Below are 13,043 nucleotides of genomic sequence, written 5' to 3' on the forward strand. Positions count from 1 at the left end.
GGACCATGGTAAGCTGCTTTGAGTAATTATTGTTCCTGTGTAAGAATCAGCCCTGACTTTTTACCCTTGGTTCCCTAGATTTTCGTATCACATGCGGCACGGTGGCACAGTGGTTAGCACTGCTGCCTCACAGCGCCTGAGACCCGGGTTCAATTCCCGACTCAGGCGACTGACTGTGTGGAGTTTGCATGTTCTCCCCGTGTCTGCGTGGGTTTCGTCCGGGTGCTCCGGTTTCCTCCCACAATCCAAAGATGTGCGGGTCAGGCGAATTGGCCACGCTAAATTGCCCGTAGTGTTAGGTAGGGGTAAATGTAGGGGTATGGGTGGGTTGCGCTTCGGCGGGTCGGTGTGGACTTGTTGGGCCGAAGGGCCTGTTTCCACACTGTTAAGTCTAATCTAATCTAATGTGCAAATTGACCCGTAACTTTAGCTGGAAAATGCCTAATTTTCAAAAATACCTTGCGCTAGTTTTTGGGTGTAGGTTATTGGGGATACTGTGGTGAGTTGCCTTCATAATTAATTGTTTCTGGGCTGAAGGATCTGTTTCTTTACTGTAGTGTTCAACGTAAACCCCAGAAATTCAGAATATGGCGATGCCAGTGTTGGGCTGAGGTGGACAAAGTCAGAAGTCACATGACACCAGGTTATCGTCCCAACAGATTTATTTAAAATCGCAAGCTTTCGAAGCACTGTTCCTTTGTCAGGTGAAGTTCTGAAATTCAGGTGGACAACTTGGGACAGCTGTTCCTGCAGAATTCAGCGCTTTGGCCAGCAATAGTGTCATTATTGGCAATTCCACAGGCCCAGTATGGATTTCAACTCTTCAGAAGTAATGTTTGTATAAAGGTCAACTATGTAATTTTTGCTTAAATATCTGGTCTCAAAAAGCTCGACTTTCACATGAGAATGTACACAACGTGGAAGGGATGAGGTTGAAGTTAATCCAACCAACTTGAAACCAAGGTGTAATCCTAATCAAATAATGTTCTCATGCCAGCTTGTGTCAGAAGGTAGTATGCATCATCTTGATGTTTGACGAGTTTAAATTCAGTGCAGAACGTAAAATCCCAGTTGGAATTATGGTGCACTATCCCTAGTGTCCTGATCAATACTTATCTCTAAACTAACATTACTAAAGAAAAAGCTTCTTTAGTCTGACATTGCTGTATGTGGAAGCTTGTAGTGCACCTTTGATTTCTATGTTTCCTACATAGCAACAGACTCTGTGCTTCATCAAGCCTGCTTCATTAGCTGTGAAACAAGTGGAAATGTTTGCAGGTTGTGATGGTTGCCATTGAAAGAGGAAATACGAATGCCTATTACCTGTCTTTACTATTTTAATTTAAAAGGTTGCATTTAGTTGTTAGATGAGGGCCAAAAGGTATCCATCTGAATCAACATTGATCCCATATGTGAGTCCAAACCTGCTAATCTCCAAGCTAGTGGCTCAGTGTTACACTACATTGTGCATTTAACCATTCATTACCTCAGCTTCAGCTCTTTCCCTGAATCTGGATTTGTGGGTTATTTTGTAAGACTGTTAATGGCAAAAATGTCCTGGCGAAAAGTGGATCAAGAAATAACTGCTGTACATTCATTGTTAATGACTTCTTGATTTTCTAATGACAATGTAATGGATCATGCCTGGCACATAGTGCAGTCCTGGCAGTGCCTGTCAGAGTCAAGTGTGCTTCTCATTCCACAGGCCTTTATCTTGGCATGATTTGTGTCTCATTTGAGCCATCTGATCTCTCCCTACGGTCACTTAAACTTCAAATTAACCACGGATGCAGACCAAGACTAACTTATTATCATTTCAATTCTGATAAAATGTTGTCCTGTTGACTCATTAGTTTATGTTGTCATTATTAAAAAAACATAAAGGACTGAATTCTGGGAATGGAGTGTGGTGAAATTTGGAACCTGTCTGATAGATTTTGCCCACATGCACTTGGGTAGAGTACCTTTCAGTATCGTAAAACCAAATTGAAATGGAAGTAAATTTTAGTTAGAATTAGATTACTTCCAGTGTGGAAACAGGCCCCTCAGCCCAACAAGTCCACACCAACCCTCCGAAGTGCAACCCACCCAGACCCACTTCTCCACATTAATCCCTTCACCTAACACTACGGGCAATTTAACATGGCCAATTCACCTAACCTGCACGTTTTTGGACTGTGGGAGGAAACTAAAGCACCCAGAGGAAACCCAAGCAGACACGGGGAGAATGTGCAAACTCCACAAAGTTGGGCTCCCACGCAGGCTGAGATGGGAATTGAACCCAGGTCTCAAACCACTGTGCCACCCACGGGATATTCTCAAAGACTCAAAGAATTGATAGTATTTCATCATGTTACCATTCTAGCAACTAGCCTGCACAGGTGAAGCATAGGATGCATCATCTTGCTAACTTTAATTCCAGTTATGAAAACACTGACATTTTATGAACTTTAGTTTCAACAAAGGGAATGTTGGGAAGATCAAACTTGGGTGAGGTATAGAATGAATATTTTACATCTGTTTTCACTGCCAATGCTGAAGGATGATGGATAAAGAGACTTGATTAGATATTTTCATTAAAAGTAAGAAGAGGTGTTTACAATGTTTCTTGCACCCAGAGGATAAAAACAATCCGGTCAAAGATTCATTCCAGCAGACTGCCTCAGTCAGTCTGAATTCAGTGATGGGGAAAGATCCAGAGTCCTTTAATTCAGAAACAAATTAGCATTCCCTTCAAGGAGCTTGAGTTAGTTACTATAGTTAGTAATTACTGCAGATGCTGGAATCTATACTGAAAACAAAATGCTGGAGTTCACAGCAGGTAAGGCATCATCCATGGAGAGAAAGCAAGCTAACGTCACGTCAGCTCGGATGAAGACGTGTCCTCTAGGCTCTAAACGTTAGCTTGCTTTCTCTGCATGGATGCTGCCTGACCTGCTGTGATCTCCAGGGTGTTTTGTTTTGAATGAATTAATGACTACTAATGCAGACTTGTTAAAGGGGAAGTAATGTCTGTCAGATTGAATGAATTCTTCGGTTAAATGGCCAAAGGTTGTTGAAGATAATGCAGGTAATGTTGTGTGTATGGACTTTCAAAAGGCATTTGATGCAGTTCGACGTGGTAAATTCTATTTGGCAAAAGGGAAACCTTGGATTAAAGAGACAGTGATAGAGACAATGGATGCAAAATTGCATGCCAAGATGTACAAAGCAGAGAATATAACGGGGACACACCTACTTACAGGTTGAGAGCTGGAAAATGAAAAATTTAGAGCATTTCTAGGTTGCAAAGTTATTTTGAAACACAAAAGATAACAAAAAAACTGAAGATTGTTTGCTATTTGCAAAGTATTAAAAGACTTTGGTGTGGGGGGGGGGAGGTGGGAAATGTTTTGAGGGAGATAAATTGTTCAAACTTTTTAATTGCTAGTCAAATAGACTGAAATTTGGAAGCAGCCTAGTGTGAATGTTATTTAGCAACAGCCTCTGGACAGTTGGTATGTATATTTTGCCCTAGACTTGGCAGTTGTGGGCAGTTACAGTAAGCTGCAAAGAAAGAAATGATTTCCCTATTCTCTCTGAATAACAGTGTAATCCTTTGAAGAAAACCAGCTGAAGAAAAAACTCAGTGAAGTATTTGCTGAGAATTGGAGAAAGCTTCAAGAATCAATATCTCTGATCTCCTCATGAGCTTTGAAAACTGAAAGGTTAACTCATTCATGAGACCTGGACCTGACTGACCTCTACACTGAACTGAGGTTCTTCCATCATTCTGCAATTGACAGCAAAATGATCTTGTTGAGAAAAAAAAAACTGAAGAACTGTTTGAAAACCATTCCGCCCCTTTAGTTTGCACTCTTGATCAATAGGGTATTTCTGTCACTTTTTCCCCTCTTGATGTTACTCTGCAGAGATTGTGTGTGGATGGGTTTGGGATTAAGCGAATCTAGTTTAGTCCTGAATAGCAGCATAATGGATTGCTAGCTTGAACATAGAACAGTACAGCACAGAACAGGCCCTTCAGCCCATGATGTTGTGCCGACCATTGATCCTCATGTGAGGTAAACCTAATGTACGAACTCCCAAATTTCTGTGACCATGTGCATGTCCAGTAGTCTCTTAAATATCCCCAATTACCTCACTTTCACAACTGCTGCTGGCAACGTATTCCATGCTCTCACAATCCTCTGTGTAAAGAACCCGCCTCTGACATCCCCTCTATACTTTCCTCCAACCAGCTTAAAGCTATGACCCCTCGTGTTAGTCATTTCTGCCCTGAGAAAATGCTTCTGGCTATCGACTCTATCTATGCCTCTCATTATCTTGTATACCTCAATTAGGTCCCCTCTCTCCCTTTTTTCCAATGAGAAAAGACCAAGCTCAGTCAACCTCTCTTCGTAAGATAAGCCCTCCAGTCCAGGCAGCATCCTGGTAAACCTCCTCTGAACTCTCTCCAAAGCATTCACATATTTCCTATAATAGGGCGACCAAAACTGGACACAGTATTCCAAGTGCGGTCTAACTAAAGTTTTATAGAGCTGCACCAAGATCTCACTGCTCTTAAACTCAATCCCATTGTTAATGAAAGCCAAAACACCGTATGCTTTCTTAACAACTCTGTCCACTTGGGTGGCCATTTTAAGGGGTCTATGTACTTGCACACCAAGATCCTGCTGTTCTTCCACACTGGCAAGAATCCTGTCTTTAATCCTGTACTCAACTTTCAAGTTCGACCTTCCAAAGTGCATCATCTCGCATTTATCCAGGTTGAATTCCATCTGCCACCTCTCAGCCCATCTCTGCATCCTGTCAATGTCCCGCTGCAGCCTACATCAGCCCTCTGTACTGTCAACGACACCTCCAACCTTTGTGTTGTCTGCAAACTTGCTAACCCATCCTTCAATCCCCTCATCCAAGTCATTAATAAAAATTACAAAGAGTAGAGGCCCAAGCACAGAGCCCTGTGGAACACCACTCACCACTGACTTCCAGGCAGAATATTTTCTTTCCACTATCACTCGCTGTCTTCTGTCGACCAGCCAATTCTGTATCCAGACAGCTAAATTTCCCTGTATCCCATTACTTCCGACCTTCTGAACGAGCCTACCATGGGAAACCTTTTCAAATGCCTTACTGAAGTCCATATACTCAACATCCACAGCTTGACCCTCATCAACTTGTCTAGTAACATCCTCGAAGAACAAGCAAACTTGTGTTTTAAACAAGTTATTTTAGTTTACTTAAGGAATCTTGTGAAAATCGTCTTTGTTCAAGATGCAGTGAAAAAGAGAAACAATTTGACAATTTTTGCAATTACCTAAACAATTATAATTTTAGTACAGCTCATTGAGAAGCGGGCTTTAATTTTCAGTATGTATCTCCTGTCAGTTGTAACTAATAGTAATGAGAATGGTTTATTTGACAGAAAGGCAGTGTGAAGTCGTGTTCCGCAGAGTTAGTATTAGGACCACTATTATATTTCTCATGGTGATGGAATGAAAGACTTTAGATTTATATATCACTGTTCACAACCACTGTACAAACCAAACCTCGACAGTAATGAGGCACTTTTGGAAGTCAGCCAATTTTCACAAAATTTTGAAGTCCTGCAATAATAATGATAATGACCAAACCATCAGGCTTGATGATGTTAGTTGAAGGGTGACTCTTAGCCCAGGTACCAGTTAGAATTTCCCTTGCTTTCTTAAATAGCACCGTGAGTTATTTTGTGCCTTTATAGCACTGTAGCTAGACTTTGGATGTCATAGATGAGACATTTCTGAGAGTTTCCCTTGATTTGAAATTCTTCAAGTTTGTCAAAGCAGGGAGGAGGATAGTAGCAGACCTCACGAGGAGGTAGACTGGTGAGTTAGGCAGACACATGGCAGATGCGGTTTAGTGAGCAAAGTGTGATCTCACGCTAAATGGTGCAGTTTTAAAGGGGTGCATCATCTTTGTAAGTAGAGGTGTACAAATTAATTGATATATGTTCATGGAGTACTTCTCTCAACTAAATTTAATTGTGGGGCATTGCTCTTTTAGACGGATGTGAAAGTCTTGCTGAAGTTCCCGTGAGCTTTTGCCACAAGTACTGCAGGCTGACGGGGCATCAGTTACATGGTGGCACCAGAACAGCTTGGATTGTTCTCCTTCAGAGCAGAGGCAAATCGGGGCAGATTTAATACATGCACAAAATTAGGAAGCGTTTTAGTCAAGTTGATAAGGCGCACTGTTTAACTGGCAGGTGGGTCAATAGCCACTGGATTAAAAGGAATGATAATTGGCAAGAAAAGGCTGAGGAGTGATGGAAGGAAATTATTTTATATTGCCAGTAATAATGATATGCAATGCACTGCCTGCAAGACTGTTGGTGAGTAGATTCAACAGTAACGTTTGAAAGGGCATTAAGTATTAACTTAAAACAGGAAAATTATGCAGAAGGAGTAAGTCAAATTGGTGGGTATTCCCCACAAGCCCAGTGCTTTCCTGGTCATTTCTGCTGCTGGGCGATTGATTTTCTTAGGGTTAACATGTTGGTTAAATTTTGCCAATAAAATGCGAAATGTGCTTCTGGTTTGTGTTTCAAGCTGCTCTTTACTTTCCCTACAGGAGGTGGCCACCTGTCATCCTGACTATTACAAATGGACCCAGTCCTTGTTTCTCAAACTGCATGCAGCTGGCTTGGCTTACCAAAAGGAAGTGAGTTACAGTCACTCAACATTATCAAGCGTTGTGAAACTTTGGCAAGTGTGACAAGCAATGTGTATGCACACCAGTTATTAAGGAGAGTTACATAGCAAACATTGTGCAGAGATGCGAATGGTATAGACCATGTGATAATCATTATTGTAAATGCATTTGACCCTTGTGTCTTATTTCTTTTAATAGAATAGAGAATGTACTTCCCAGTGTTGTCATCCTTTTGGGGTTATTTTCTAATGGCTGTTCAGAGAGAATTCTGTGTTTTAGTGTGTGGAAATATCGTGGGTAATAATATCACATGAAATTTTATTGGAATGCAAGGCCAGACAGAATTAACCTGACCCATGAGCAATGCACAAGAGTTAAATATCTGAAAGGGAGACATTATGATTGATGAATGCAATGTTTAGGTAGCTATAGCTAATATTGAGCTAGTATTTGGTATGACAGAACTTCAGTGTATTGCTTTCAAAGAAAATACATTTTTGACAAGATATTTGCCAATTAATTTCTAAGGGGAATGATCTGCCCAATCAGTCATTCTGCCTGGTTTAAAGTTTTTAACCAAAACGTGGCAGTTAACTGTCAATCATTATTCATTGATGCATTCTCCATGGCAATACCATATCTCTTGCAATAAACCCCATTATTTTGTTTGCATTGCTCATCACTTGCTTTATCTGCATGCTAGCGTTCTGTGATTGAGAAATCATGGCTTTCAGAACCATCCAGAGTCTGCGATCTCAGTCTCTGTCTGAAGCACACGAGGTTATAGTTTAAATTTTTTTCAACTGCCAGTTTTATTTTTGGCTTTACAACATGACCTATCCATAGAACACAATGTTACAGCGCAGGACAGGCCTTTCACCCCTCAATGTTGCGCCGACCTGTGAAGTTAACCTGATGCCCATCTAACCTACACCGTTCCATTGTTATCCACATGTATGTCCAATGGCCTTTTAAATGCCCTTAACTTCGGCAAGTCAAATACTGTTAGAGGCAGGCCGTTCCAAGCCCCAACTACTCTCTGAGTAAAGAATCTACTCCCGATATCTGTCCTAAATCTATCACCCCTCAATTTAAAGCTATGTCCTCTCTTGTTAGCCATCATCATCCGAGGAAAAAGGTTCCACTGTCCATCCTATCTAACCCTCTGATTCTTATACGTCTCGATTAAGTCACCCTCAACCTTCTTCTCTCCAACAAAAACAGTTTCTGTTCCCTCAGCCTTTCCTCATAAGACCATGCTTCCCTACCAGGCAACTTCCTGATAAACCTCTTCTGAGCCCTTTCCAAACCTTCCACATCCTTCCTATGATGCGGTGACCAGAACTGCACGCAATACTCCAGGTGCATCCTTACCAGTGTCTTGTACAGCTGAAGCATGACCTCATGGCTCCGAAACTCAGTCCCCCTACCAATAAATGCCAGCACATCATATGCCTTAACAATCCTGTCAACATGGGTGGTAACTTTCAGGGATTTATGCACTGGGCACAGAGATCTCTCTGTTCATCTACACTGCCAAGAATTTTACCATTAGCCCAGTACTCTGCATTCCTGTTACTTCTTCTGAAGTGAACCACCTCACTTTTATCTGCATTAAACTCCATTTGCCACTTCTCAGCCCAGCTCTGCATCTTATCTCTGTCCCTCAGTAACCCATAATATCCTTCGGCACTATCCACAACTCTGCCTACCTTAGTGTCATCCGCAAATTTACTAACCCATCCTTCCACATCCAGATCATTTATAAAAATGATAAACAGCCGCGGTCCCAAAACTGATCCTTGCGGCACACCACTGGTAACTGAGCTCCAGGATGAACATTTCCCATCAACCACCACCCTCTGTCTTCTTTCAGCTAACCAATTTCTGATCCAAACTGCTAAATCACCTTCAATCCCAAAAATCTGTATCTTGTACAATAGTCGACCGTGTGGAACCTAATCAAATGCCTTACTGAAGTCTATATCATCCCCATCAACTACTTTACCTTCATCCACCTGTTTTGTCACCTTCTCAAAGAACTCAGTAAGGTTAGTGAGGCATGACTTACCCTTCACAAAACCATGTTGACTACCCCAATCAAATAATTCCTTTTCAGATGATTATAAATCCTATCTCTTATAACCTTTTCCAGTACCTTACCCACACTGAAGCATGGATCACTGGCCTATAATTACCAGGATTGCCCCAATTCCCTTTCTTAAACAAGGGAACAACATTTGCTATCCTCCACTCTTCTGGCATTACTCCTGTTGACAATGATATCTCTTTGCAATCTCTATATACCTCTACTTGGTAACGTATTTTCTCACCTTCCAGGTTATCTCTGTAAATAGCTTCTGATCAGACTTGTCTGGTGGTCTTTGTGAACTCGGGTTGGCCTTGGCAGAATGTGTAAGAAAATGAAAGGAGACTAGTAATGTGTCAGAGGAATCACCATTTCAACAAATTCTCAAACCTCAGTTAATCGGTCTACATGTTTTATCTTTTACTTCGCCTACCGTTAAACTTTTACAAAGGAAGCAATCCACTTTTACTTAGCGGGTGATGCCTTGAGAACTCGGTGTGGGTGACAGTTTCAGTTTTGCGAGCTACTAACCTTATTCCACATGTTACAATAGTGTCTGATTGTAATGTACTTCCCACTTCCTTCAGGGCCTGGTGAACTGGGATCCTGTGGATCAGACGGTGTTAGCAGATGAGCAAGTGGATGAGAATGGCTGCTCTTGGCGTTCTGGGGCTAAAGTTGAGCAGAGGTACCTCAAGCAGTGGTTCATTAAGACGACAAACTATGCAAAGGTGAGTAGTGAGCAAGATGTTTTAGATTAGATTACTTAGTGTGGAAACAGGTCCTTCGGCCCAACAAGTCCACACCGACCCGCCGAAGCAAAACCCACCCATACCCCTACATTTACCCCTTTTACCTAACACTATGGGCAATTTAGTATGGCCAATTCATCTGGCCTGCACATCTTTGGACTGTGGGAGGAAACCGGAGCACCCGGAGGAAACCCACGCAGACACAGGGAGAATGTGCAAACTCCACACAGTCGGTCGCCTGAGTCGGGAATTGAACCCGGGTCTCTGGCACTGTGAGGCAGCAGTGCTAACCACTGTGCCACCATGCATGTTCTAACGCCATGACAGAGCAGGAACTCCAAACCAACAGCACTCCCAAGTATTCCACATTGTCATCTTATTGAATAATACCACCATTCACCTAAATTAATGTTTTTCTCTAAATTAATAAAGAAATGCTTCTTGTAATCGGAATAAAAATTGATAATCAGGTGTGATTTGTCAACTGGTTTGAGCAAGTTCAATTTTGTATAAAGGATCTGAATTCAGGCTATATGTGAGAATTGGTGTTCATACAAACATCGAACGTGTGCCTGCATTAAATATCTGACTTTTGTGGCGACTGAGGTTCTTGCATTGCATCCATGACTCAGCTGGTAACACAACAGCTCTAGGTCGGTCAGTTCTGGATCCAAGTCCCACTTTGTGAACCCAAGCACAGTCTAGGCTACCACTCGAGTATGGTACTGAATGAGTGCTACACTACTGTTGATCTGAGGCCTTGTCTCCCGCCTCAGGTAAGCATAAAAGATCTTACTGTATTTGTCAATGAAGACCAAGGCATGTTCTGCCTATATTTATCTCTTAATCAAAACCAAGATTACCTGGTTGTTAACACATTGCTGTTGTGAGTGTTTACTGTGCGTGAGTCGGCTGTGATGTCTCTTATGCCATACGAGTGTCACCAATTCAAAAAGAGTAGTTCACTTATGAAGGGAAATAGTGTTAACGTTTCAAGTCTGGATCGACATCTTCAATGAGCAGCGTTCTGAAGAAGAGTCATTCAGAAATCAAAACATTAACTTGCTATCTCTCTGCAGATGCTACCAGATATGCTGAGTTTCTCCAGCATTCTCTGTGCCTGTTTCAGATTTCCAGACCTCAGTGAATACTCTGTCAGTCGTCGTAATGGAAAAGAATAATGCAGGTACAGATATCAGAGTAGAGGACTATAAATGTTAGAAGAAATTAACATACAGAGAGGGGAGATGCGAGCAGGTTTTAACAACCTTAAATGTGGATAATTAAGACCATGTGACTTAGGAGCAAAGCTTCAGAACTGCTTTCCACAGTGACGTTCCAAACAGAGAATTTGTTTTGGGAAATTTCTTTAGGCATACAGACACTGTGGCCTGTGCAATGAAGCTGATTTCTCCTGGCCTGTGCTTCAGTATTGGCGCAGCTACCCATATAGTGAATTTGCAGATTTTATGGAGACATCACTGGTGGTATTTCTCCAGAGACTTGAGGTGCTTGATGTCCATTGTCCATTTCTCTGGAAGGCTGGAAAAAGCACTGTCCTCTGGACCATCAGCTTGGCTCTCACTTTGAGGTCCTTGTCATCAGATTTGCTTCCTCAGATGGCCAGAGGCTGCATTGGCACAGTGAAGGTGAGAAGTGTAGCAGGGGCCATGATCACACATGGTAAACTAAAGCCCAGAAGTTCAGCCTGGTTACCTCCTGAGGTGGACGATGCTGCACTGTAAACACTGGTGCAGAAATACTGGATCGAAGGCATAAAAGCTGTTTTTGTTATTATACACCAAATGTAAATTTGATATTCTGAATTCTAAATGTTGGCTTTGTAAGCAATAATGAAAATATGTGTGAACCATTAGAATTACAAATGAAGAGTTTCTTTAGTATTTGTGTTGGTTTTCAACAAGCTTTTGGAGGGTGATGAGCAATTTAGCTGTACAAGTTGACAGCTGCTTCGTGTGTAGCGTTGTATGATAATTACTGCACCCACGCTCCCAGTGCTCGATCTGCTGGATATTGATGAATCGGTCTCATTTCATTTGTAATTGGCCTCTTAAATGTGTGTGACTGGACTGCCTGCTTCAAGAAGCACCGCATTGTTAAACTAAAATGTTGTAATTAATTGTGGGTGTGTGTGTTGAAGATGGGGGAGTGGAGATTTTCCATGCATCACCTCTATGTCATCCTGTATTACTTGAATGATATCACCTTGAACTTGGCAACAAATATTATACCTGCTGCGTAGATTTCAATCTGTGCTACTGGGGAAAGAAAATGGTAATTACAATCACTGCATAAAGTTGTGATTAGTAATGCAACTTTGATATACTGTCTCTAGAATATTCTTTAACATTCAAACCGAACGTTAGACTAACAATGCACAGATTGAACATGGCAAAGAGTCTCCTGTGTTCCAGGGAAGTTGGTTTCACTTCCAGTCAGTCTGATGTCTCTGTAAATGTTTCTTGTTTTGTCTAGCAAAGGTCAGAAAGTCAATTTCAAAGCAGCGTTTCAAAGAAAGACACCACTTAGTCTAAATGACGAAAGAAGTTATCTGACGAGATAATTTTAGATTAGATTAGATTAGATTAGATTACTTACAGTGTGGAAACAGGCCCTTCGGCCCAACAAGTCCACACCGACCCGCCGAAGCGCAATCCACCCACACATACCCCTTACCTAACACTACGGGCAATTTAGCATGGCCAATTCACCTGACTCGCACATCTTTGGACTGTGGGAGGAAACCGGAGCACCCGGAGGAAACCCACGCAGACACGGGGAGAACGTGCAAACTCCACACAGTCAGTCGCCTGAGGCGGGAATTGAACCCAGGTCCCTGGCGCTGTGAGGCAGCAGTGCTAACCACTGTGCCACCGTGCCGCCCAAGTATTTCTGAAGTATTGTTTAAATGGACTTCTTTTCATTTACAGAAGGAGACCATAAGAGTATAAGATCTAAGAGCAGAGTTAGTCCATTTGGCCCATTGTTTTTGCTCCACCGTTCAATCATGGTTAATATATTCCTCCAAGAAACCCAGTTTTCCTGCCTCCTCCCCATAACCTGTCACTGACTGAGAACCTAACTATTTTTGTCATAAATACACTCAATGATTTGGCCTCATAGCCTTCTGTGGCAGTGAATTCTATAGCTTAACCCTCCTCAGGCTGAAGAAATTCCTCCTCTCAGTTCTGAAGGGTTGTGCCTTCGCTTTGGCTGTCTCTCCACTTCCATTGTGTACAGGCCTTCCAGGAAATCTGGAAATTGTGATTAGATCCGTCACCACTGCTGCCACCTTCCAATGACTTCTGTGGAACTCCACTCACCACTGGCTGCCATACTGAAAAATACCCTTTTATCCCTGCTCCCTGCCTTCTACCAGTCAGCCAATCCTCTATACAGCCAGTACCTTCCCCCTAACACCATAGGCTCTTACCTTATTTAGCAGCCTCTGTGCAGCATCTTGTCACAGGCATTCTGGAAGTCCACATAGA

At 42.2% G+C, this 13,043-nt stretch overlaps 1 protein-coding gene across 6 annotated transcripts in view; it reads left to right on the forward strand.

The window, feature by feature from the left end:
- lars2 (leucyl-tRNA synthetase 2, mitochondrial) overlaps window positions 1-13,043 on the forward strand; it is a 138,090-nt gene that overhangs the window by 48,424 nt on the left and 76,623 nt on the right. For all 6 annotated transcript variants that reach the window (XR_009646902.1, XM_060849824.1, XM_060849823.1 and 3 more), the window contains 2 exons: window positions 6,610-6,699; window positions 9,367-9,510. Coding sequence is in view for 5 of the 6 variants with exons in the window: in XM_060849824.1 (XP_060705807.1) it covers window positions 6,610-6,699; window positions 9,367-9,510 (234 nt within the window). In the remaining variant the exon portion in view is untranslated. The remainder of the gene's footprint in view (window positions 1-6,609; window positions 6,700-9,366; window positions 9,511-13,043) is intronic.

This window comes from Hemiscyllium ocellatum, chromosome 34, assembly GCF_020745735.1.
Source record: "Hemiscyllium ocellatum isolate sHemOce1 chromosome 34, sHemOce1.pat.X.cur, whole genome shotgun sequence".
Classification (NCBI taxonomy): Eukaryota; Metazoa; Chordata; class Chondrichthyes; order Orectolobiformes; family Hemiscylliidae; genus Hemiscyllium; species Hemiscyllium ocellatum.